A 21,137-nucleotide genomic window follows, 5' to 3' on the forward strand; every position below is an offset into this window, starting at 1 on the left:
AAACAATCTTCTTTCCGCTGATGAGGGAGGTGTGAAAGCAAGGGCTTATACAGCTTTTCCTAAACATTAATTGAAGAATGCATGGATTGCAAAATGTAACTTTTTTTTCTTTTCAGAGTAATAACAAGGGGCAGTGTTCTTCTTACCAATGGAATGATTACGCAACTATTTGTTTGCCAAAAGCTAACAGGACAAACACAAGCATAAGACTAAGTATTACAGTTATAAGTCATCTTGTGTGCTTATCACCAGATGTTCTTCTCCCAGGCCTATCACAGTCATTGGTGTGTGTGTGTAGCTGTGTGTGTGTGTGTGTGTGTGTTTGTGTGAGGTGTGTGTGTTTGTGTGGTGGGGGGGGCTGCCTGCAGTATGGAGAGCTCCACATGGAACTCAGGGTCAATTGTGTGTGAGACACATATAAAAGCCAGTTTCCCACACGAGTGACACACAGGGAAGTGTATCACGATTGAGACATGGCCATGTTCTTGCTTGTCAGTTGTTTTGCTCTTGTGGTCTCTGCACTGGGTGAGTGACTGGCGGTTTACCAACAGATGCATTATCCGTAGAACATTTCGATTAGATTGTAAATAAAACAATGCACAGTATTCCTGGTACATATGCCCTGTTGTGGGACATGCAGATACATTTTCAATTGTGTGATTTGGCCTCAGGGTGTGGAGTACCTGCTATCAAGCCCCAAGTGAGTGGATACAACAAGATTGTAAATGGGCAGAATGCTGCGTCTGGGTCCTGGCCTTGGCAGGTTTCTCTTCAGGTAGCCTAAGTTATGCACCTTCCAATCGCTACAATCTCAACCCCTTGTGTAATTCAGAAAATCTCATTAAGAATATGCATGTTCTCACTTCTAGGATGGTCGTGGATTCCACTTCTGTGGAGGATCCCTGATCAGCCAGTACTGGGTTGTCACTGCCGCTCACTGCCGTGTGTCGTAAGTAATGCTGAGTTGTCCCACATCCACATGAGCAAAAGCCCAACATTGCCATCTCTGTGATCTCTCCTCTGTCTGTTTTTGTTCCCACCAGTACTAGAAGCCACCGTGTTATCCTGGGAGAACATGATCGTCAGAGCAATAGTGAGCAAATTCAGGTCAAGACAATTTCCAGGGTAAGCAACGCCATGCACATACAAGCTTTCTTCTACTTCAAAAAAATGTAATTCTTAAATTTAATTAGACATTTCCTGGGTAGATTTGTCATTACAAAATTACATTATATTTGCTAATGATATATGCTCACGTCTCCATCCAGGCCATCACTCACCCGTACTACAACGCCCAGAACTTCAACAATGACATCACCCTCCTGAAGCTGTCGTCACCGGCGCAGATGACATCCCGTGTGTCTCCTGTGTGCCTGGCCTCCTCCAGCACCAACATCCCCTCTGGAACCACATGTGTCACCACTGGGTGGGGCAAGACCGGCCAAACATGTCAGTGACCGATTACTTTATAAGTCTTACACACGGGGTAAATACACAAACAGATGTTCCATTTCCACAAAGGAAAACTATAAAGGCACTGCTGAATATCCACCGTACAATGTCAAATATGTATTTATGCAGCTATTGCCTCACTTCCATTTCTTCTCCGTTCTCAGCAAGCCCCCGCTACCTCCAGCAGACTGCCCTGCCTCTGCTCACCCCTACTCAGTGCAAGCAGTACTGGGGTTACAACAGAATCAGTGATGCCATGATCTGTGCTGGTGCTTCTGGAGTGTCCTCCTGTCAGGTAACAACTATTTCAACGCCTGAAATGCAGTTTTTTTTTTATTCTTCAAAACAACAATAAGCTTCAAGTTGGTTATAAACCAATTGTTCATTATGAAGTAATGATGACATTTTATACATTTGCAAATGACAAATTATTTGCTGATGTATCACAAATGTAAGTCATCCTTAAGCATTATTAGTTAATGATTAACAAATGATGAAGGAAGGTTGGTGGTTCGATCTCGGGCTCATCCTGTCTGCATGTCTCAAGTGTCCTTGAGCTCGATATTGAACCCAAAGTTCGAGGGCCACATAAAATGACATGGTCGGCCCGCCACGTGTTTAGTGTTACTAAAAAGTGTTTTATCTTCTCACTCAACAATGTTCTTGCTTCATAGCTGTTTCCTCTTTTTGTGTTGATTTTAGAGTAACGCAACACCAGCCCACATCCTGTATAAAGCTGTACAGAACCTCTTCTCAATGTGTTAATGTCAAGCAATGTCAATTCTATTCTATTAGAGTACCCCATGCATGCTCTTAAAAGCCATTTAGATACACATTTGTCTCATTTCAGGGGGACTCTGGTGGCCCTCTGGTCTGTGAGAACAATGGAGCGTGGTCCCTTGTGGGTATCGTGTCCTGGGGTACCTCGAACTGCAACGTGCGAACCCCTGCAGTGTATGCTCGTGTGTCCTACCTACGAAGCTGGATCGACCAAACTGTCGCTTCCAACTAACATGCATACAAAGAAAATAGTCAATGCAGATGTGCATCATTCTGCTAATCACAGTGATCAATGAGTGATTCTACGCATCAATATAAGCTGTCACAAGGATGCTAATATTTCTATTGGCTTTGAATGGTAGCAACCATATTGCTTTGTTTGGTGCATGTGTGAGAAATGAAACATAAAATATAACTTTGAACAACACCAGTGTTGGTTTTCATGTTTTACATTCATGTCTGCCTGATAGGATGCGGTTTTGCATAGTCTGTGTGTAGTGTGTGTGTGTGTGTGTGTGTGTGTGTGTAGGACAAGTGTATGTGTAATTGGGGGGGGGGGGGGGGGGGGGGAAGGTGAAAAGCAGGACTCTGTAGCATACAACGAAGATGCTACAAAAAACAAATGAAAAGCAGTTTAAGAGGTTTTGAGTTAGATAGCCACCGGGGGTTTGAAAAAAAACCCGTTTCATTTAAGAAATATAAAACATAAGAGTGAGTGAGTGTTGAATGAGTCTTGCAATAAATAATACCCTTGTAAAGCTGACTTCAACTTCTATTGAGAATGAATGATGCTCATTCAGCTCACGTAATTTTCAGATCATACAGTCCTGTTGGATTGCATTACATTCTATGGTGTTCTTGTTATTTTGTCCACTCCCTGTCCTTAGCTTGATGCCTTTTTGCAAGATCATGACAACAGAAGAAGTACTGTTTCATTGGCTGCTGCTTGAACTGAGAAGGAGGAGTAATCACAGAGTAATCACAGAGAGCTTGAGTAAAGGCAGAACCAGATAGAGATCAACTTAGAATAAAGACAGACTCTCGCTGCACCAGAAAAATGCTGACTGGTAAGATACTTTTCATATAAGTGCATTGCTTTTAGATTACGCACATAACAGAAAAGGTGATCGAATATAATTTCTTACCAAACGGATCTGAAATAAGGATGCATAAACCATATCTTTTAGTTAATAGGTAATATTTTCTGGGCACAACAGCAACTTTGTGCAATGGGTGAAAAGTTAACTTGCAATTTAGTACAAAGTACTATATGACTACTACATCCAACTTAAGACTAAAGTGGGAGTTACTATAGAATATGTACCAGGATGGAAGCATTCTAACACAAAATAATAAAAACTACTAACCAAAATACAGTCAATAAAGACAGATCATTTACGCTTTCTGATTATAAAAGTAATTAAATTATCTGTTTCTCAATGCATATTGTTATTGTGTTGAAGATACTAATGTCTGTATTTCCACATTTATTTTTTTGTTCAATAGATAACATCACTAACATCCCCACTGCGCCTAAACCAGCTGGGGTAGATGGGGTTTTCAGAATGGTGTCCCTGGTCCTCTACTGCGTGATATTTATGGCTGGGACTCTGGGCAACGGTGTGGTCATCTACGTGACAGGCTGCAGGATGAAGAGAACAGTCAACTCAGTTTGGTTTCTCAACTTGGCTCTGGCTGACTTCCTCTTTACAGCCTTCCTGATTGTATTGATCATTTCTGTCTCTCAGGAGCACCAATGGCAACTTGGACAATTCATGTGCAAGCTCTTCAGCTTTGTGAGTTTACTCAACATATTTGCAAGTGTCTTCCTTCTGACAGCCATAAGTCTGGATCGTTGCCTGTCGATCTGCGTGGTGGTGTGGGCACACAACAAGCGCACCGTTCGCAAAGCCCAGGTCATATGCGTTGTTATCTGGGTGACTGCTGCGGTCTGCAGCACCCCAAATGCCACCTTTCGGCAGCTTGTGGTCAACAGGGGGAAGATTTACTGTGCTTATGCTGAATCCATAACATTTGAACAAAAATGGAGTCTCTACATGTTTCGCTTTGTCATGGGCTTCCTCATCCCTTTCCTGGTAATATTGGTCTCTTATGTGGCCATAGGTGTTCGTTCAGGGCGCATGCAGAGGACCAGGAAACAAAGATCTCGCCGAATCATTTTCGCTATCATTGTGGCATTCTTCATCTGCTGGCTGCCCTTCCACATCATTTGTTTAATAGAATTACATGTCCAGACTAACCCAGAACTCAGGAAGATTGTTCAAATTGGGGGTCCTCTGGTTGTGAGCCTAGCATTTATGAACAGCTGCTTGAACCCCATTCTCTATGTGTTCATGTGTGATGAATTCCAGAAGAAGATCAAGCAGTCCATATGCTTTGCCCTAGAGAGCGCCCTGGCAGAGGACCACTTGTCAGCTACGTCTTCTCGTAGCTTGTCGTCACACTTTTCTCGGGTAACCCGGAAGTCTGACTCTACTGCACCCATGGAGAGGAAAGGCACATCCACTTCTTTGAACTTCGAAGAATGCAAAGTGGTCATCAATGTGGAGAGAGAGAGAGAGAGAGAGACAGGGAGCACTGATTAGGACTGTCATCACAGGACGTGTAAATCTAATGTGTCCACATCAAACTTAGGGAGAAAAGTAGAGCACAAACATGTTACAAATGTTGAATTGATTCGGTCAGTACATCTGTGAATATTATTTTTTTATTTTTTTATATTTGCTATGTGTGATTTCAGTGAGTTTAGTTTGGATTACAGCGACTAATACTCGCAATCAGGTGTGTTCAATTATGGTTGATAAAACATCCTCATTGAGTCCCTTGTTACTTATGTTGCACCTGTTACAACTTTCACCTTTTTATTACTAGTACATGCAGTTTGATGACATCACACAGCTCCCAATATCTCAGGTCTAATCATCCAAAATAATTGAAAACACCTGTGTGGGTGCGCTGTGGCTTTAAGATGGAAATATCAAGTTATATTTTTTTGTAACAATGATGTATTTTGTACCATGAAACTGTAACCTTCAATACATCAGATATAGAAATGCCTATGATTAATATAATGAAAAGATCAGTTGTATGTTTATCTTTGTATGCTTTTGATGCTCCAGCTTATTTACCCATAGTTATTCAAGGGCTAATTGTCCATAGCAGCATCCATGAGACTGTCACACAAGACTGAGCTTTAATGATTGAGCTATACGCATTTCAATACAGTAAATAAAAACTTAATTTTGATGAGATGTTCTCTTCCTTCTCCATGACATACACTAATGCACACTACTCACCAGACAGTGTTTTATCTTACACGATACCTATTTTACAGGAACGTACTCTGTAAATCAGACCACTCTCAGATTACTTGAAAACACCGTAAGTCAAAAGTATTAGTTCAAAACAAGGAAATTAAGAAGAAAATACCACCAGGAACCATAATTGTTTGACGCACTTATTCATAGTATATTGTTCCTTATCTCATTAAAAAACTCTTTTGTATACTGTCTCACAATACTGTCTCTTGTGGGGCTTTCAGCTGTATTAAAGGGACACTGAGTAGTTGAGTAGCCATCTTGTATGTGTGAGTTATTGTGTTGTTTGAGTTACCTTCAGTGTTTTGATTTGGTGTAATTTGGTATGTGTGCAGCAGTGGTATAATGTAGCATAATTTGTCTACATATTTTGGGATAATCTACTATATTTTACACATATCACTATAATAAACTCCCTGATGTGCAGTCTAGCCCCACATTGTTTATTTCCCTTGCCTTTTCATTTATTGATTTGATTTATGTATTAACAAAAAAAGTTCCTTCTCTCCTGGCCTAGATTTAGGCTTTTTTGTCAGAACTCCGTTGCTCGAATGGATTATTTAATGGCTTTATTCCATGCATTGGTCATAAAATCTAAATATTTGGTATAGCGGTCTAGCTCCAGGTTATTCTGGGTCTTGTGCATTGAGTATCACCTGACACCTAACTGATGAGAAGACACACCTAGAAGAAATAGAAAAGCCCTTTTTAAATGTAATCTTTCAAATTTTATATTTCTCATATCCAAATGGTGCCCTTCATTGACACTTGAAATTCAAAAGTTCTCTGTTCTGAAGTTAACTCGTTGTAAACCAGCACATACGGAACAGTTCCTTTCAATGGGCAATGCTGCAGACCTAGACAAATGTCAATGGACCACAGACATACAGTAGACCACGACAAACTGTGTACCTAAAAAGGCTTTCACTCTTCATCTGGTGTGTATGTCATTTTGATCAAACTACTGTCAGCAATTCTACCTCAATCAAAATGTGTTGTAGTTGACAAATGTGTTATTGCTTAAATACTTGCTCACCACTTAACTTCCAGTAGCTGCCCATCAAGTCAGCAATGTTGCAACACATGCATTTCAAAAGAATGAGTCATATTGAATTTCAAATGTAATTCTGGCTACTCTAGGTTGCTGTGTTCTCCAGTACTTGTTGCGTGTTGAATACAGCAAACCTGAAAGTGGTTGAGACCACTATGGACTTTAATTAGTCTGGCTAATGTTGAGGATACCACAGGAAGGAGGGAGTCAGTGTGTCTGGAAAACTGATCAGTTTAATCAGACATCTGCAAAGAATTTTTATTAATAAAACAGTCCTACATCAAACTGGAACAAATTCCCGCACAAGAAATTGCTAAAAACGTAACAATCCTGTAGAATATTTCTTCTGCAATGCATAGGACATATGGTATATTTAAGGCTCAAGGTTATGTTCATGCTTTCCTGTGAGTCTGATTACGTAGCAGGTGTGTTCAAACATTGACTGCTATATACCATTGCTCCTTTACTACTGCTTGGAGTCCATTCTGTGGTGGAGAGCCACAGTACAAGCCAGTTAGCGATCATAGAGCTCCTTCATCTCCTTAAGAACCTTGATACTCTCGCTGTATCTTAACTGGTTCTTGTTAGAGCACTCCTTCCATCTAGGAAAAAAGACCAACACGCGTCAGCGCAACTCAACTCGTTCCAAACTTTTGGATGTTTCAGTATTCTTTCAAAAAATCTAAATTGCAAACACGTTCACATAAATTGTACATCATGACCGGCAACAATTCAAGCATGATACAAGTGACACAAGAACACCCATGGGTAAAACCCTGACCTCAAGCTGGGTTGTCTACAGTACAAAAGTCGATGAAAATGTGAGTAATTCTTTTCAATAAAAGAACATACTTTTGCCTTATCTTTTTCCAACGTTCCATGTGGTCACATATGAGAGAACCTGTTACAGGAAGGGAATCTGTCAACTGTGGAAAGAGAAACGGTTCAGATTTAGTTCATTATAACTATATTTCAATTATAAATCATTAGTTAACTTTTAAATATTTAATTTCATGTTAATGCGTTTCATTTATTATCCCTATGCAAGTAAAACACCATCAATAATTCTCTTGCATATAATGTACAGCACCTTGTTAACAGTGGGTTTCTCGGTCTGTGGGATCCTGAGATTGACGGGATCACCAGAGGTGCTGATTGGACAGGAGGTTGGAGGAGGGAGTTTATACACATTCTGGCCTTTGCCATTGATCATGTCTGTAGGCTGGCAAAAAAAAAGACAATTTGAGTAAGGAATGAAGTTGAACAGCCACTTCGTCAAAATTAGTTCTGGCCTTACGATGCCCAGAGACCATGGCATAACGGCATCTGTAGGGCTAAGAAATGCTGAATACTTTTGTACTTTTAAGTACTCTGTTAAATACTTTCTCTAGCAGTAAATTCCAAAGACATTAGTATTTGTATATTGCTTTGCCAGAAGAGAGCGCCCTTATGCTGGTCAGACAGAGGCAGAGAAGCGCTAGTGGCTTTAAGAGCCCAATTTAACTGTTAACACAGACCATCAATACGAGGCTTTGTCATACAAACATTTAGCCTTTTAACCACTTTTAATCAAAGAAATCAGGCACATATATTAAAGCATATACAGATGTGTAAAAGAGACAATGTGCTGTATTTTGAATAATTCAGTTGATGAAATATAATAATGTTTACCATAATACTTTTGGCCACAATAATACCTTCCATACTTTGTAAAGCTAGATACTTAAAAAAACACCATTCTAAAAAAAATAATTATAATATTAATATTATACTTTACTTTGTGTACTTAATGGTGATGTTTGCATAGAAAAGTGATGACATAACTGTATGGCCTCACCTCTTCCTCCACCATAATGTGTGGGGGGCTTGGGGAAGCAGGCGGCACTCGAACAGAAGGATTGTTTCTCATCCAGGCACGGCAGATAGGATACAGTGGTGTGCTGGTGTTGAACTGAGCCAGATCCACACTGCGATCAAACAACTTAATAATGTAAGCATCTAACAAGTGGAGAAAGACAAAAAAATGGGAAGACAAGGAAAGGGTAAGAAATTGTACAATGAAGTTAAAGGCAAAGGGACCAAACTGAAAGCAAAAAAAGGATGTTTACTGCAGTGGAATTTCTTCCTGAATTGTTTTCAAAATTAGCATATTCAGTTTACTTTGTTTGTGTTGATTGCTCTCTGGTAGGCCCTCATCCATCTCTTTACGCTTCTTCCTCCGGTGCTGTGGAAATCGAGCTGACGGCCTGATAAATCAAAACAAGGATGGAAACGTTAAAAAAAAAAGAAAATCCCAAACGTTACAGCTTTTTAAATCTATTATGGTGTGCAGACATACACAGCTCAGTTGGAAAATAGACACTTGCCTTTTTCCAGCAGATGATGGTGACAAATCCCTAAAGAAAGCAAGTGAAACATGACATTTAAAAACAAGCTTTTGCACTTTATATTTAATGTGGTGGAAATATATCAGATATTCATACATTTCACAGCACCAGCCGTAGTATATCATACATTCTGCGACATTTGATAAATACACATCAGATCCAAATCGTTGATTCATACTTGTTTAAGGAGTCCGCTGATATTTTTCCAGTATCACCCTCATTTTGCTCCCTGTTAAAAAAAACACAACCATATTAGTCTAATAGGAAAGTAATCAAAATCACTAGATGAGTGTCAAACTTTAAAGTTTTACCAACCTTTCACTTTCACTCCTCTCCACCAGTCCCTTTAACACTGCATCCAATCTGTTGCGTGCACCAGGCCCCTCCGCATCTATAAGTAATGAAAAACGTAGTAAACAGAAATTAACGTTACTCACAACAAAGACTTCATCTTGTATGCATACTTTATTACTAAATGTGAGTAGTTACTAACCAAATACAATGCTCGTTTAGGAAATCTAATTAACCTTGGGGTGAAAATGTAATGTTAACGTTACTCACCTGGCCTTTCAGTCTTTATCTTGACGTGGTGCATTATCTCCACCTTTCTATAACTTCTACGTAACGTTAGCGTTGATTGGGGAAAATGGCGACTTATATAACCACAAGTTCACTGTAGGAGACCGATATATGATACTAACGTACAGGGCGTTTGCTTGCTAACGTTAGCGAACAAAGCTAGTTAGCTGTTAGGTTTAGGCCGATTAGTTAGCCACCTTCTGCGTTAGCAGTGAGCATTGGATAACGTTAAAGCTAACGTTAATTTACAAGCTTGTTTACCTATTATAGCGTTTAGCTGACTCAATGTAACCCACATCCTTTTCAATACAAAAAATACATGGAAATAAACTGCAAACTGGACGTTTTATTTTTGTATCGGACCGTAACAACCTGCTAACTTAAATTGCCGTTGCTAACTTAGCATGTTTTTTTGATCCGATCAACGCATACTGCAGACTTTCCTCTTCCGCGCGCTGTCGGTTTCCTATGACCTGATTGGCGCTTTTGCTGCGAGGACATTTCTCGTGATTGGTTACCCTTTACGTCCATCACATTAAAATCGCTTCTTATTGGCTACAAGTCTTGTAGTAAATAACGATCGGCATACACAGGGACTCTTTCTTCTGGTTTCATCGATCACGTTATATTTTGTCGAAAAGAGCATAGTAATTATGTTTTCAGTTACAACGTTGGACTCGTTTGATTAATAGATCGTCCAAGTGTCCCCTGAGGCATCGTAATGTGCTATTTTATGGACAATTTACTACAATCCTACTGGCGTTTGACTCCATGGTAACTTACTTTTGTGGACATGCCAAGTCAACTCTGAAGACCGGTGGGTGATGTGGTCTTCCTCTTTATGAATAAACTGTTATATTATGGTATGCTTGAGTAACATAGTCAGACATCCATGCTGATCCAACTAAAATGTATTGTCAAAGACCTTAGTTGGGGCCAGGCATAAATCAGACGCACAGTGAAGCACATCCCGTCGTCACCTGTGATGTTCTAAAGCTATAATGAAATCCAGGTAATATTTTAAGATTGTATTTTATAGTACCCTAAACAATAGTTACTGTCGTTTATACGTGTTTTTTTTTTGTTTTTTTTACAGTATTCCTGTGTTTTCCAGGCAAAATCCCTTTCAACTGAGCAGAGGGGGTAAGGGATACTACCACCCATCCTGTAACCAGTCCCTATCAAAGAAAAACAACAAAACGGTTTGTTTTTAAGTAAACTTTATACACAGCAAGACATGTTTGATTCGTATGTTGCTTTCCATCCAGCCAATGCAAACATATACCTTTTGTTGTTCTTTTGCAGACTTTAAGTCCTGTACGTTCAAACCCGCGATCCAGTTCACAACTACAGACTCTGTGCCCGGAGACCCAACAGCTGTTTGAGCAACGTCAACAACATTTTGCTGCCACGAATGGACAACCAGTGTTTGCAGAGTCCTGGCCCTCCACCGAGTGTGGATCTTCTCCTTCCAGCACTACAACCTCATCTGACATGGAGACACCCAAACCCCAGTCTGCGAGAGCAGGGAAACACACAGATTCCTCAGAGCTAGGAGTTCCGCAAGATTCAGTGCTGGCAAAGTATGTTTTAGTTTCATAGAGTCTAGAGACCATACCCTCACATGTAGCCCGTAAGTGCCTAAGTAATCCTCTTGAACTTTGTATTGCACTGAAAAGACTCTGCTCTCCCAGGTACATCGATCGCTTTCGCCATGGTCGACCGCAGAGTCGAGAGGAGCGCCAGCAGAGCCCGTCTGCCGATGGAGAGAAGCAGCAGCCTTTTTGGTGGATATCACCCTCATCTTTACCCTGCAGTTCAACACCCACTAAAACAACAGACAAAGGTGCATTCTCACTTACTGTTTTTTTTTTTAATGTATGGGGTTATTAAATGTCACCACCAGCCCCTTAATTTCAATGTGAAAAGCAACCTTGCTGTTAAAATCCTTCTGTTGAATCTCTTCCTCTGCACAGATGGTATCCAGCCTCTGAAAGAGGACCATGGACTCGCCATTTTCAGTCCAGCTGGGCAGCATCGACATGACAGATCCCTTTCCCCATGCAGAGGATCCCTCAGTGTGAGTGCATTTGTACGTTTAGTGGGATTGAGCCACAATATAGCCTGTTGATGTCTTTCTCTACTAAATAGAAATAACTTGTGCGTTGTTTGGAGGAAACAAATGACCTATGAATGCATATTTATTTTTTTTTAAAGTAAAAAACAGCAGATACTGTTCCGTCTTGTTTTTTATTTGTTGTGTGTGCTTTTATAATAGATCATTGGGTCTGCATCCTGCCCTGGTTTATGCCAGCTTTGTCTGAATACACAGCAGAGACACTTTATACTGACGTGTGCATATACATATTAGCATTTCAACACCACACCACATGTCCATTTGGAAATCTCTGTGTTTACTAAATGCCCGAGAAGCCATTGTTTATGCAGCCGTGTTTTCTACATTCATGGCTTGTTCAACCTGCTTGTGTCAAATGTTTACCCCCATAAAATTATAAAAGGACCTCAGTATACAGTATGTGTGAGCAATATGTAGCCAGACAATGTGACTGATCAGATAGTTTTTACTCAAATGGTGCAAATTTAATTATCTAGTTTTATTCAGTTACACCGTATTGAGTATTGTTATTATTGAAATATCGAGAGCAACATTGTGGCTTGTTCAGAGTTCTGTCTGCTGTGCTTGTTTCTCAGATGTTGTCAGACATCTCGCACGGTGAATTTGATGACACAGAGATACAACACCTTCAAGAAAAGGCTGGCAGACTTCTGCTGAGAGGGTATGAAGACCAACGAGTAACATTAATGATCAATAAATGTATTCCTTCAATGTAAGTAACTTTTTTTTCCTTCTTTCTAACAGGGAATGTTCTCCGAGTGATGGATCTATCCCTGTAAGCTCAGAGGGCCTGGAATGCTCAGATTTCTCTTCTCCAGTCAGCGTATATGAGCCAGTGCGACGACCTTTGATTCCCAGTTCCTCTGTCGTTCCTCCTCTGGCGCCCCCCACACGCCGGGAAGAGGACATCTTGTTCCAGTGGCGTTTAAGGAGAAAGATGGAGCAGGCCAGGGAGGGGTCGCAGTCCCTGCAACACTACAGTCTTCATGATCCCACATTTAGCTGGCAGGCGCCCAGTTCAAGCCATCCCTCTGCCAGTGGACAGGCTTACAAGGTTAGAGTCAAAATGTCTAATATTTACTCCATATATTTTGTTTAATAGATTTCCAGAATTATGCTATATTCCTCTTTCTTGCATTATCTCCAGCAACACCAGATTACTCAGCCTCCTGAATTCTCACAAAAATCGTCACGTCCGCACATCCCTGCACCCCGGCCACAAACCAAAGAAGCTCACGGATCATGTACCCAAGCTTCGGATCCATCTCCCTTCCCTGCCTTTGTTGTCTCTGGCTCTTCAATTTCTCCACCACAGGCCATTGCCCATGTGCCTGCCCACATGCATCTACTCTGTGATGTCTTGCCGTGTCCCATCCAGTCATCTCGCGCTGGCACGCATCAACACCTTTCAGAAAGTTTAGATGAGTCTCAGACCGAAGTTGTCTGTGAAAACACCCAAGTCCCTGGAAACCCGATGAATACTTTCACTGATGGACGTAGTCGTGAGCGTATGCCATCCCCACCACCTGCATCATCTGGAGCTATAGAAAGAGCGGAGCTTATTCACCACAAAAGGTCTGAGAGGAACAAGAAAGAGAAGAATGAGAAGAAGACAGCACCGTCCTTCAGAAAGCAGAAGAAATCCACAAGGTATAGTCTTGAAACATGCACACAGGGTAAAAACAAAATCATGTCTGAATGCCCTATTACATGTATTCTTGCAGATATACTGTGGATAGGGAACATGATGATGGCCCTGGTCCTACAAACAGGAGTTTCTCACATCAAAAGGTTCCCAAAATAGTCCTGCCATGGGCAGAGCAGCGGCAACAGGATGGAAGCCAGGGGTATTCCACTGAGAGCTCTACTGGCGATCAGGCACCGCCCCCTTCTCCAATCCACAGGGCCTTAGGACAGGTTCTCAAGTTATTTCCTTTAATGCTCTCTAAGTAGTGTGATTAATACAAGCGCTTCATGAAAGCTGGTTGCATATTTTGTCTTAATGTTTTCCCCACTGTCAGAATATCTTCATAACTTGCGATGAACTGAAATATTTGTCTGTTGCTGTTTAAAATACAGTAGTTTGTGAGTATTCATAACACCCATATTTGAGTAGTTGTCTTCACGAGATGGACTGTGTGTGAGTCTTTGTCATATCAAATAATGTAAGATACGCAGGTGTTCATGTCTAACCATGTTCTTTAAATACTCTATTTACCACAAATCTTGAATTGTGCGGCCATCGCTCTGCACACTTTGTGTTGTTTGGATGTCATATTGGTGCTGTATAATGTTATTATGGTTATTAAAAGCTGCATTAATCCGTTGTTCTCATTTGGGCCTTGACAGGTAGTTTCAGAGGTATTGTTTCCCTCGGTGGATCCATCTCCTACACAAAGGACCCCTGTCACGTCGGTTTCTCCTCCTTGCGCTGCCTCTGCACCTCCACAATCCTCAGTTTCTCCATGCAACGCACAGAACTCCATGGAGGTCATTTCACAGCTGCTGCAGGAAGCTGAAGGTGAGCCTATCGCAGCAAAGAGCACCAATCTTTACCCTGGAGTTAATTGTGGGGAATATATTCCCACCCATGAATAGTTTATATTCCCAACATGCCACAACTGTTTAAGTTAAAACCACAAGAGCTTTCTCTCTTCTTTTTTTTGCGAATGCTGTAACATTTGTGATCCATGTTGAATTTCACGGTACTTCATACTTCATACTGCCTTTCAAGGATTTAAACAAGAAAACAATAACTTATAGTATTGATCTGCTGTTTGTGCATGCTGAGCATATTCCATTATCAACTTTCTTACATAACTGTTTTTTCCTTTTTTCAGATTCAGATGAAAAAGAGTTTGAAGACGACCCTTTATTACAAGTCCTTCGCAAGCAGAGGAAATGGGTAAAGGATCAGATCAGGTAAAATAATAACCTACAGATTAAATGGTTCAGCGAGCCAAATGTTTGGTCGTCATTTATGTAAACGATGTTCCCAGAGGGCCATTCATTTTGAAATCCTAAGACTTGTAGCTGTAATAATGTTATTAGAATCCTCAAACATAGCACCCCAAATCCCAGAAAAATAATCTTCTGTATTTTTTCCTTTTTAGTGAAGTGGACTCTGTCTTGAATGAATTCCTGGACGAGCAACATGTTACTTGACCATTGACGAGAGGCACTTGATGGAGTCACTTTTTTTATTTTATAAAGAAATAAAGTTTATTTTTTAAGAAGTATTTCCACATTAAAGAGTTTGGAGATATGTTTGCGTGCATCATTAAATCACAGTTACAATACAGTGCATTTTACAAAAGTTGCACACATTTTGAACTTCCGAACGCAGAATATTTACAAAGACTGGTTCCTTGACACATCATGTAAGATTCATGAGTAATAGAAGAGCAGTATATACAAACCTCAGAGAGCAGGGAATATTAAAACAGTGCCTGGAACAGAACAAATGGGTGTTTTGGCACATGCTCAAGTTATTTCTGGATGCACTTGTTTTCATATGTGGTGAAGATGGCAGCGATTTGAGTGGTTGGTTTTAATGGGATTAGGTCAGGATTCTGGAGTCCTCTGTTTGCAGCATCGGTGCAGATATGATAAGGATGCCATCTGGAGAGACCGCTGATTCCAAAGCCATGGTGTCCACTCCCTTTGGGATTCGGTAGCGGCGGTTAAACTGCCGTGTTGTAACCCCTGAACCATCCTATGAAATACAAGTGTAGAGGATAAGACAAATCATAACTATTGTAAAACTAAACTAAAGAAAATACAGTAATGTCCCTCCTAGAATACCAACCTTTCTTTCTTCATGCTTTCCTTGCACTTCCACAAAGTCTCCTATCACTTTGACCATCAGGTCTTCTGGGTTGAAGTGCTTTACATCAACTTGAACTGTGAAACCACTGTCATCACAGTTCACCTACCAACACAAAAGTAAACACTGTATATTATATAGAAATAAAATACCTCGACGCACAGCAAATAGCCAACAAATTCCTATTTGCCATCATAATCTTAATAAATATCCGTCAAAGTCCATCATTGACCTTGGAAAACTGTTCTTACTTCTTTGAGGGGGCTTTCAGCTGCATCTCAGGGTTTCCATCTAATTATGATGACTGTAAAATGAACTTGAAAGCTCTGGAAAGAGCTATGAGGTGGACCTTGAGTCTGTGTTTGTATCTCTCTCTCTGTATATATATATACACACTTTTTTTTTTATTTAATCAAATTTTCTTTTCCCAATTAAAAAAATGAGGGAAATTCCCGTTTAAAGTTACCCTGAGCTTATTTGATATCACTGACTGTTTTATGTTGTTATGCAGTTCTATTGAGCCAAAATAAATGCAATCACCTTTTTAACAAACTTATTGTAGGCAAACTTAAAATGACCTACCTCTGCAGAGCTGGTATTATCAGTCTCTGGAATCAGTAATTTCGGGGACCAATTATATTGTCCGTAAGTCCCATTCAGCCGAGGAATAAGAGGTGGTATAACCTCCTGCCATGGGATACCTCCAGCTGGAAGAGTGGATGGCAGGATGAAGTCCATTTCTAATAAGTAGAGGGAAAAAAATTGACTTGACAGCAGTTGAGGACACAGCTTGCAACACTACAAGGAATACAACAACGGCCACAACTTACCTCTTCCTAAATTTCCTGACCAAATAAATGAGCAAAAGGACTGCCCCTGTTTCACTGCTCGTGTTCTCCGCTTGTCTCGCGACCTAAAAGGGGTGCAGTGAGTACCGATGGTGCGCCCGTCTGTCTAACTCCAGGCTCCTCGCTCTCTGGGCGCGTGACGCGGCTGACCGTCACGGTGCGTTTTATACTGGAGTTGCATAATAAGCTGGGAATTCACATCGGGGCACCTTGCCTCTGTTATGTTCTAGATGCGTACCCTTGGGTGTTCAGGCAGGGCTATATAGGAAGAGAGTGTATTGTTTTGAGAGCGGCACAGCTGTTGCGAGCTTATTGGCAATTAACGTGTTTATTAGCTTTTGCCAATGTTTTAGCCCGCAGTTTATACCGAGGGTTGGTGGCACCGATACAAATTTGAGACTGTTCACAGTTTCTTATAAGACCTGTTGCGAAATATATACTTAAGGTCGGTTGTCAAGGAAGGTGTATCCAAAAATAAGTCCAAACGAGATGTTGTGACCCTTGTGAGCCGATGCCAGACAGACAGTGACAGCAGCGACGTCCCTAACACATGCCAGAGCACGTGCGCTTTCCCCCTCCATCACTCAATGGAACAGTAGGTGCCTCAACTATTCAGAGTATGTACTTAAGTAGGAGTAGTAATGCCTCAATATAAACACACTCCATCTCGAGTAAAAGTCCTGCATTCAATAATTAAGAAGATTAAAGTTAAACTTATGTGTATCAAAAGCAGAACATTTTGACCTGAGTGTTGTATTATTGTGTTTTATGAGTATCACTTTAATGCAGTGGTTAAAGTAAAAAGTATGTTTACCTCTGAAAATGTAACATTAATGAAAGTGCCTCAACAGCGTATTTAAAGTACAATAAAATGTACTTAGTTACTTCCCATCTCTTCACTCAGTACACATAAAACACATTGAAACAACGTACAAAGTCCATAAAAGGCTTTTTAATTTACTCCCCATAAATCAGTTTTATTAAGGAACTCCCTGCATCATAAAAGAACCATTCGTGTTGACACTACTGACTTGTTATTGCCACACTCTAGTGAAGTCAGCAGTTTATATAGCGGGAACATGTTATCCCAGTTAGTAATGTAAAACCTGTCACCAAAGCTTTGACTGGACTGGAGTGACTAAAAATGGCACTGATTATGTTATGACTCATATAGGATGATAGGGAAGTGGCGACATTCGGAGGGATTATGTTATTGGGTTTCACAACAGGCGCCAGTAATTGTCCAGACTTTAGGAGCCTCTGTAGCAACGCATCAGAAGTGTATATGGAGAAGATAGCTCACCAGTGAGTCACCAAACTAAAAGTCAATATAGATTCATTGAACCTAGAGGGGCAGTGATGTTCCAACATGAGAATGAACTTGCCTTGGGAATTACAAAACATGAAAACACAAAAACTGGGACGCATTATGGATGTTTTTTTATTTGTCATTCATACAAGTACAAATAGTTTGGGGTGCACAATCACACAAATATTAAACTACACAAAAAGAAAAGAAAAAGTTGTTCAATGTTCAATGTCCTGAACAAACTGGAATGCACATCCAACTTAATTATTAGATACTGTTAGATTATTTCATGACTGTAAACAATGTCTAATAAACAGGATTAATTAGCTTACTCTAAAAAAAAAAAAAAAAGTAACTCAAAGAACTTTCTTAAATGCCTTGGCAAGCACAAAAAAAGAAACATGATTTTTCGAATCCTAGAGCATTTATATTTCAACATGGGTCAGCCATTAAATTTACCTCCAGAGACCAGACAATTCACCAGAATCTTTCACTGTAGTTAAAGAAGAAACACTGTCTGGTCCTTTTATAGTGGATCATTAGTTATTTTCAAAAGACATAGAAATGTTTCAAGGAATTCCTAGTGGAATTGTGAAGGAGAGGTAATCTCCCACCTCCCCCCACTCTGCTCTGAAGCGCTGGAAAATAGTGATCCATGTGGTCAGTACTGTTACCCAGAACAACAAACCCAGTGCTGACCGCTTCACATCTAGGAGGAAAAACACACAAGAGACAATTAGTTTGCATGAAAACAATGAGTACACTGGTATACCATGTGATGCCCTAGCTTTACCTGAAGCTTTCTTTAAAAATAAAGCTCAGAATATTGCAAATATAGTGTTTGAAAATGTTTTTTAAAAAGTACAACACGTGTTCTAAATCAAAAGCATCAGCAGTGGCTCACATTGATATTGGGAAACGTTCTTCAAACAGTAAAAACTAATCACAGAGACATTCACCGTCTTGTTTGTTTTAATAAAGCTCAATAGTAAATGTCTGTTAATATCATCTAGCCTGAAATGTGTGATGCATATTTTGTCGTACTTTATAGGTTGAAGCGTGAGAATGAGCCAAATTAATATTGTAATAATTCTCAAATCACATACTGAGTCAAATATTTTTGGGTGTTTTCCTAAAACGAAATTCTACCGTTTAAAGCCTAAATCTACGTTCTTATGTATTTAGAGCTCATGTATGTGGATACAATAAATATATGAATACAAGTTTTATATAAAAAGCAAACAAATAATCTATTCCAACGCTGCTTAGGAAACTCGCTTCACCTAGAAAAGTCATATCACACTACCAAGATTTAAGGGAAGAGTAGCTTGACCATGATGGAACAAAAATGTTATTATTGGTATTAAAGTAGCAGTTATGACACTTACATGTTTTGATCTGCAGCTGTTCAGTGTAAACTGGCTTCATAAAGGCCTCCTTAAAAAACCAAACTACATTGACCAGCCACAGGAATGGCAGAAATGCGAAGCCACCTGAGAAAAAACGATGGGAAAGACATCATCAATGACAATACTGCTGGGTTCATATTAAGGCAACTCTATTCAAGATCACTCGTGCTTTACAATACACAAGATTCCCCGTCACTGGAAATATCCTCCCCCTTACCTAAATGAGACTATATGACATAATTTGAATATAAATATATACGTTACGGAGGCTGGTTCTAACACTACTTGCATTTACCCAGAATGTACAAACCAAAGGGAAGGACGTAAGCTATAATGTCAAGATGTTTGTATCCAAACTTGATTCATTTTTAAGTACGCTCACCTAAATAATATTTTCGGCATAGGCTTAGTTTATCCTCATTGGGCACTCGTTCCAGATTCATTGTGTGTGTTTGTTTGTTTGTTGGTGGATCCTGCATCAGAAAGAAAAAACAAGTTAAAAGAGTGCAAGATAAGCTCGAAACATCAACCCAAATACCAACTTCTGTGACAAAGGTGATGCTGTTTATGTCTCCGTTTAAAGTGCAATCGTCTGGTAGTCTGGGCAAGACTAAAACAAAGCAATCTGAAGAACATTGAGTACAAGTCCAGCAATAAAGCAGCCTACTAGTGCTGGCAGACCAAGTCAGATGACTAGAAATTGACCTCAGGCTAACGTTAGCATTTCATTAGCTTAGCAATGTAGCATTTGGTTGTTCCGACTGCTGCAAACACACGTAGCAGTAACTCACTACGCTCTTCAGATCATGGGCGAAGTCCTGTTAAAATATGTATGTGGGACTATACTGTACATTCACGTAGTATTTTAACCTACCTGGTATGTGTAAGGCCAAAGGGACAGAGAATCGTCGAAAATTAACTAAATAGAAACAATCACACACTTCCTCCTTCTTCTTCGACTCAATCGTATTCTTCTTCTTCGTTTTTCTTCTTTGTTTGTTATTGTTTTTACCCGCTAACCTACACTGCATACTGCCACCTACTGTACCGTAGTGTCATAACGCCTTCATGGGTTTTTGACTCCTAAATTCGTCCTTCTTCGCGTATTATGTTCATCTTCATCAGACAGCGGAGCACTTTTTCCAACAGACTCATCCAGCTCCGCTGGCTCAAGGACAGATACAGGAGATCATTCCTGCAATAAGACTTTATAATGAATCACATCTGGCTAAATCATTCACACGACTATAATGTTACTCTGTGGTTTGTTTGGTTACATCTTTGCACTATTGTTTAGTTAGTTCATTTAATAATATTATTCTATTTCACTGTATATATTGTGCATTTTCATATTTCCATTTTATTATTAATATGTTTTACTCTTTTGTTTTTGTTGCTTTACCTGTACCATAAAGGCTGCTGTAGCAAAACAAAATGTTCCCTTGCAGGATTAATAAAGTAACTATCTATCTATCTATCTATCTATCTATCTATCTATCTATCTATCTATCTATCTATCTATCTATCTATCTATCTATCTATCTATCTATCTATCTATCTATCTAATCCTTGAATAGCATACTCAATTTATGTCTCTTTTCACATAACTTCCAATGTGACAAACAATCTCACTTAAAACTTGTTTGGGATTGTTTTGTCACACTTTCTGTCCACATGTTTTTTTGTTTACAGTACATTTCACACTAGTACATTTGTATCGCCTACACACAAAATTCTAATCAAACATGAACTATGAGTGGCAATTAACAGGTCTAAACCAAGACCCAGTACTGGTTTTGAATTTTTATTAAAACAACATACTAATTTCTTTTTAACAGAGTATTTATTTCCTGCCAACATCAATTTATAAGTGAAGAAGACAAGGCTACTCTCTTTTATAAAGTTGCATAAGCTAATACATTCTGCAACTGTATGTTCTAATTTTACATAAGCGGGGGAAAAAATACAAAATATATGAAAAAATATACATTATAAAAGTAAATTATATTTCATAGAAGTCG

The 21,137-nt window shown here is 39.7% G+C and overlaps 6 protein-coding genes across 9 annotated transcripts; 3 read left to right on the plus strand and 3 right to left on the minus strand.

Moving 5' to 3' along the window:
- Nucleotides 1-394: 394 nt before the first annotated feature.
- On the plus strand, nt 395-2,659 carry LOC306699862 (chymotrypsin-like protease CTRL-1). Its single transcript, XM_079164637.1, has 7 exons — nt 395-525; nt 672-775; nt 870-949; nt 1,044-1,125; nt 1,269-1,449; nt 1,617-1,747; nt 2,303-2,659. The coding sequence occupies exons 1-7, from the start codon at nt 474-476 to the stop codon at nt 2,462-2,464; spliced, it is 792 nt and encodes a 263-aa protein (XP_079020763.1). The 5' UTR covers nt 395-473; the 3' UTR covers nt 2,465-2,659.
- A 584-nt stretch (nt 2,660-3,243) lies between these two features.
- On the plus strand, nt 3,244-5,499 carry LOC306699432 (chemerin-like receptor 1). The gene is made up of 2 exons (XM_079164047.1): nt 3,244-3,299; nt 3,739-5,499. Exons 1-2 carry the CDS (start codon nt 3,290-3,292, stop codon nt 4,836-4,838), a joined length of 1,110 nt encoding a protein of 369 aa, XP_079020173.1. The 5' UTR covers nt 3,244-3,289; the 3' UTR covers nt 4,839-5,499.
- A 1,345-nt stretch (nt 5,500-6,844) lies between these two features.
- lin37 (lin-37 DREAM MuvB core complex component) lies at nt 6,845-10,003 on the minus strand. Of its 2 annotated transcripts, XM_079164765.1 has the most exons (9): nt 9,570-10,003; nt 9,324-9,399; nt 9,187-9,237; nt 8,988-9,017; nt 8,782-8,867; nt 8,459-8,619; nt 7,712-7,843; nt 7,474-7,547; nt 6,845-7,223 (listed from the first exon to the last, which is right to left on the minus strand). In XM_079164765.1, exons 1-9 carry the CDS (start codon nt 9,601-9,603, stop codon nt 7,136-7,138), a joined length of 732 nt encoding a protein of 243 aa, XP_079020891.1. In that variant the 5' UTR covers nt 9,604-10,003; the 3' UTR covers nt 6,845-7,135. The 2 variants fall into 2 exon arrangements, with proteins under 2 accessions (XP_079020891.1, XP_079020892.1); XM_079164766.1 differs by lacking the exons at nt 9,187-9,237; nt 9,324-9,399; nt 9,570-10,003 and adding an exon at nt 9,105-9,157.
- A 180-nt stretch (nt 10,004-10,183) lies between these two features.
- Nucleotides 10,184-14,991, plus strand: proser3 (proline and serine rich 3). Of its 3 annotated transcripts, none has more exons than XM_079165360.1 (13): nt 10,184-10,404; nt 10,511-10,599; nt 10,684-10,789; nt 10,893-11,170; nt 11,282-11,433; nt 11,564-11,667; nt 12,300-12,385; nt 12,469-12,778; nt 12,872-13,374; nt 13,449-13,641; nt 14,074-14,245; nt 14,565-14,646; nt 14,838-14,991. In XM_079165360.1, exons 2-13 carry the CDS (start codon nt 10,589-10,591, stop codon nt 14,887-14,889), a joined length of 2,049 nt encoding a protein of 682 aa, XP_079021486.1. In that variant the 5' UTR covers nt 10,184-10,404; nt 10,511-10,588; the 3' UTR covers nt 14,890-14,991. The 3 variants fall into 3 exon arrangements, with proteins under 3 accessions (XP_079021486.1, XP_079021488.1, XP_079021487.1); XM_079165362.1 differs by having other exon boundaries at nt 10,702-10,789; XM_079165361.1 differs by having other exon boundaries at nt 10,184-10,599.
- Nucleotides 14,920-16,546, minus strand: hspb6 (heat shock protein, alpha-crystallin-related, b6). The gene is made up of 4 exons (XM_079165363.1): nt 16,381-16,546; nt 16,133-16,290; nt 15,533-15,655; nt 14,920-15,439 (listed from the first exon to the last, which is right to left on the minus strand). The coding sequence occupies exons 2-4, from the start codon at nt 16,286-16,288 to the stop codon at nt 15,284-15,286; spliced, it is 435 nt and encodes a 144-aa protein (XP_079021489.1). The 5' UTR covers nt 16,289-16,290; nt 16,381-16,546; the 3' UTR covers nt 14,920-15,283.
- A 1,270-nt stretch (nt 16,547-17,816) lies between these two features.
- Nucleotides 17,817-20,105, minus strand: psenen (presenilin enhancer, gamma-secretase subunit). The gene is made up of 4 exons (XM_079165223.1): nt 19,991-20,105; nt 19,499-19,589; nt 19,096-19,200; nt 17,817-18,416 (listed from the first exon to the last, which is right to left on the minus strand). Exons 2-4 carry the CDS (start codon nt 19,557-19,559, stop codon nt 18,277-18,279), a joined length of 306 nt encoding a protein of 101 aa, XP_079021349.1. The 5' UTR covers nt 19,560-19,589; nt 19,991-20,105; the 3' UTR covers nt 17,817-18,276.
- Nucleotides 20,106-21,137: the final 1,032 nt, after the last annotated feature.

Source organism: Pholis gunnellus (genome assembly GCF_910591455.1).
Source record: "Pholis gunnellus genome assembly, chromosome: 8".
NCBI classification, from domain to species: Eukaryota; Metazoa; Chordata; class Actinopteri; order Perciformes; family Pholidae; genus Pholis; species Pholis gunnellus.

Excerpts from the sequence above, each read along its gene's own strand:
- hspb6 (XM_079165363.1), bottom strand. The coding sequence starts at position 16,288 with ATGGACTTCATCCTGCCATCCACTCTTCCAGCTGGAGGTATCCCATGG. Across the intron at positions 15,656-16,132 it reads ATAATACCAGCTCTGCAGAG|GTGAACTGTGATGACAGTGG; the intron begins GTAGGTCATTTT and ends TTGTGTTGGTAG. Across the intron at positions 15,440-15,532 it reads GAAAGCATGAAGAAAGAAAG|GATGGTTCAGGGGTTACAAC; the intron begins GTTGGTATTCTA and ends TGTATTTCATAG.
- psenen (XM_079165223.1), bottom strand. The coding sequence starts at position 19,559 with ATGAATCTGGAACGAGTGCCCAATGAGGATAAACTAAGCCTATGCCGA. Across the intron at positions 19,201-19,498 it reads ATGCCGAAAATATTATTTAG|GTGGCTTCGCATTTCTGCCA; the intron begins GTGAGCGTACTT and ends GTTTTTTCTCAG. Across the intron at positions 18,417-19,095 it reads ACAGCTGCAGATCAAAACAT|ATGTGAAGCGGTCAGCACTG; the intron begins GTAAGTGTCATA and ends TTTTCCTCCTAG.
- lin37 (XM_079164765.1), bottom strand. The coding sequence starts at position 9,603 with ATGCACCACGTCAAGATAAAGACTGAAAGGCCAG. Across the intron at positions 7,844-8,458 it reads ACATTATGGTGGAGGAAGAG|CCTACAGACATGATCAATGG; the intron begins GTGAGGCCATAC and ends TTTTTTTGCCAG. Across the intron at positions 7,548-7,711 it reads AGAAACCCACTGTTAACAAG|TTGACAGATTCCCTTCCTGT; the intron begins GTGCTGTACATT and ends CTCTTTCCACAG.
- LOC306699862 (XM_079164637.1), top strand. The coding sequence starts at position 474 with ATGGCCATGTTCTTGCTTGTCAGTTGTTTTGCTCTTGTGGTCTCTGCA. Across the intron at positions 776-869 it reads CTTGGCAGGTTTCTCTTCAG|GATGGTCGTGGATTCCACTT; the intron begins GTAGCCTAAGTT and ends TCTCACTTCTAG. Across the intron at positions 1,126-1,268 it reads AGGTCAAGACAATTTCCAGG|GCCATCACTCACCCGTACTA; the intron begins GTAAGCAACGCC and ends GTCTCCATCCAG.
- proser3 (XM_079165361.1), top strand. Across the intron at positions 12,386-12,468 it reads GGCAGACTTCTGCTGAGAGG|GGAATGTTCTCCGAGTGATG; the intron begins GTATGAAGACCA and ends TCTTTCTAACAG. Across the intron at positions 12,779-12,871 it reads CCAGTGGACAGGCTTACAAG|CAACACCAGATTACTCAGCC; the intron begins GTTAGAGTCAAA and ends CATTATCTCCAG.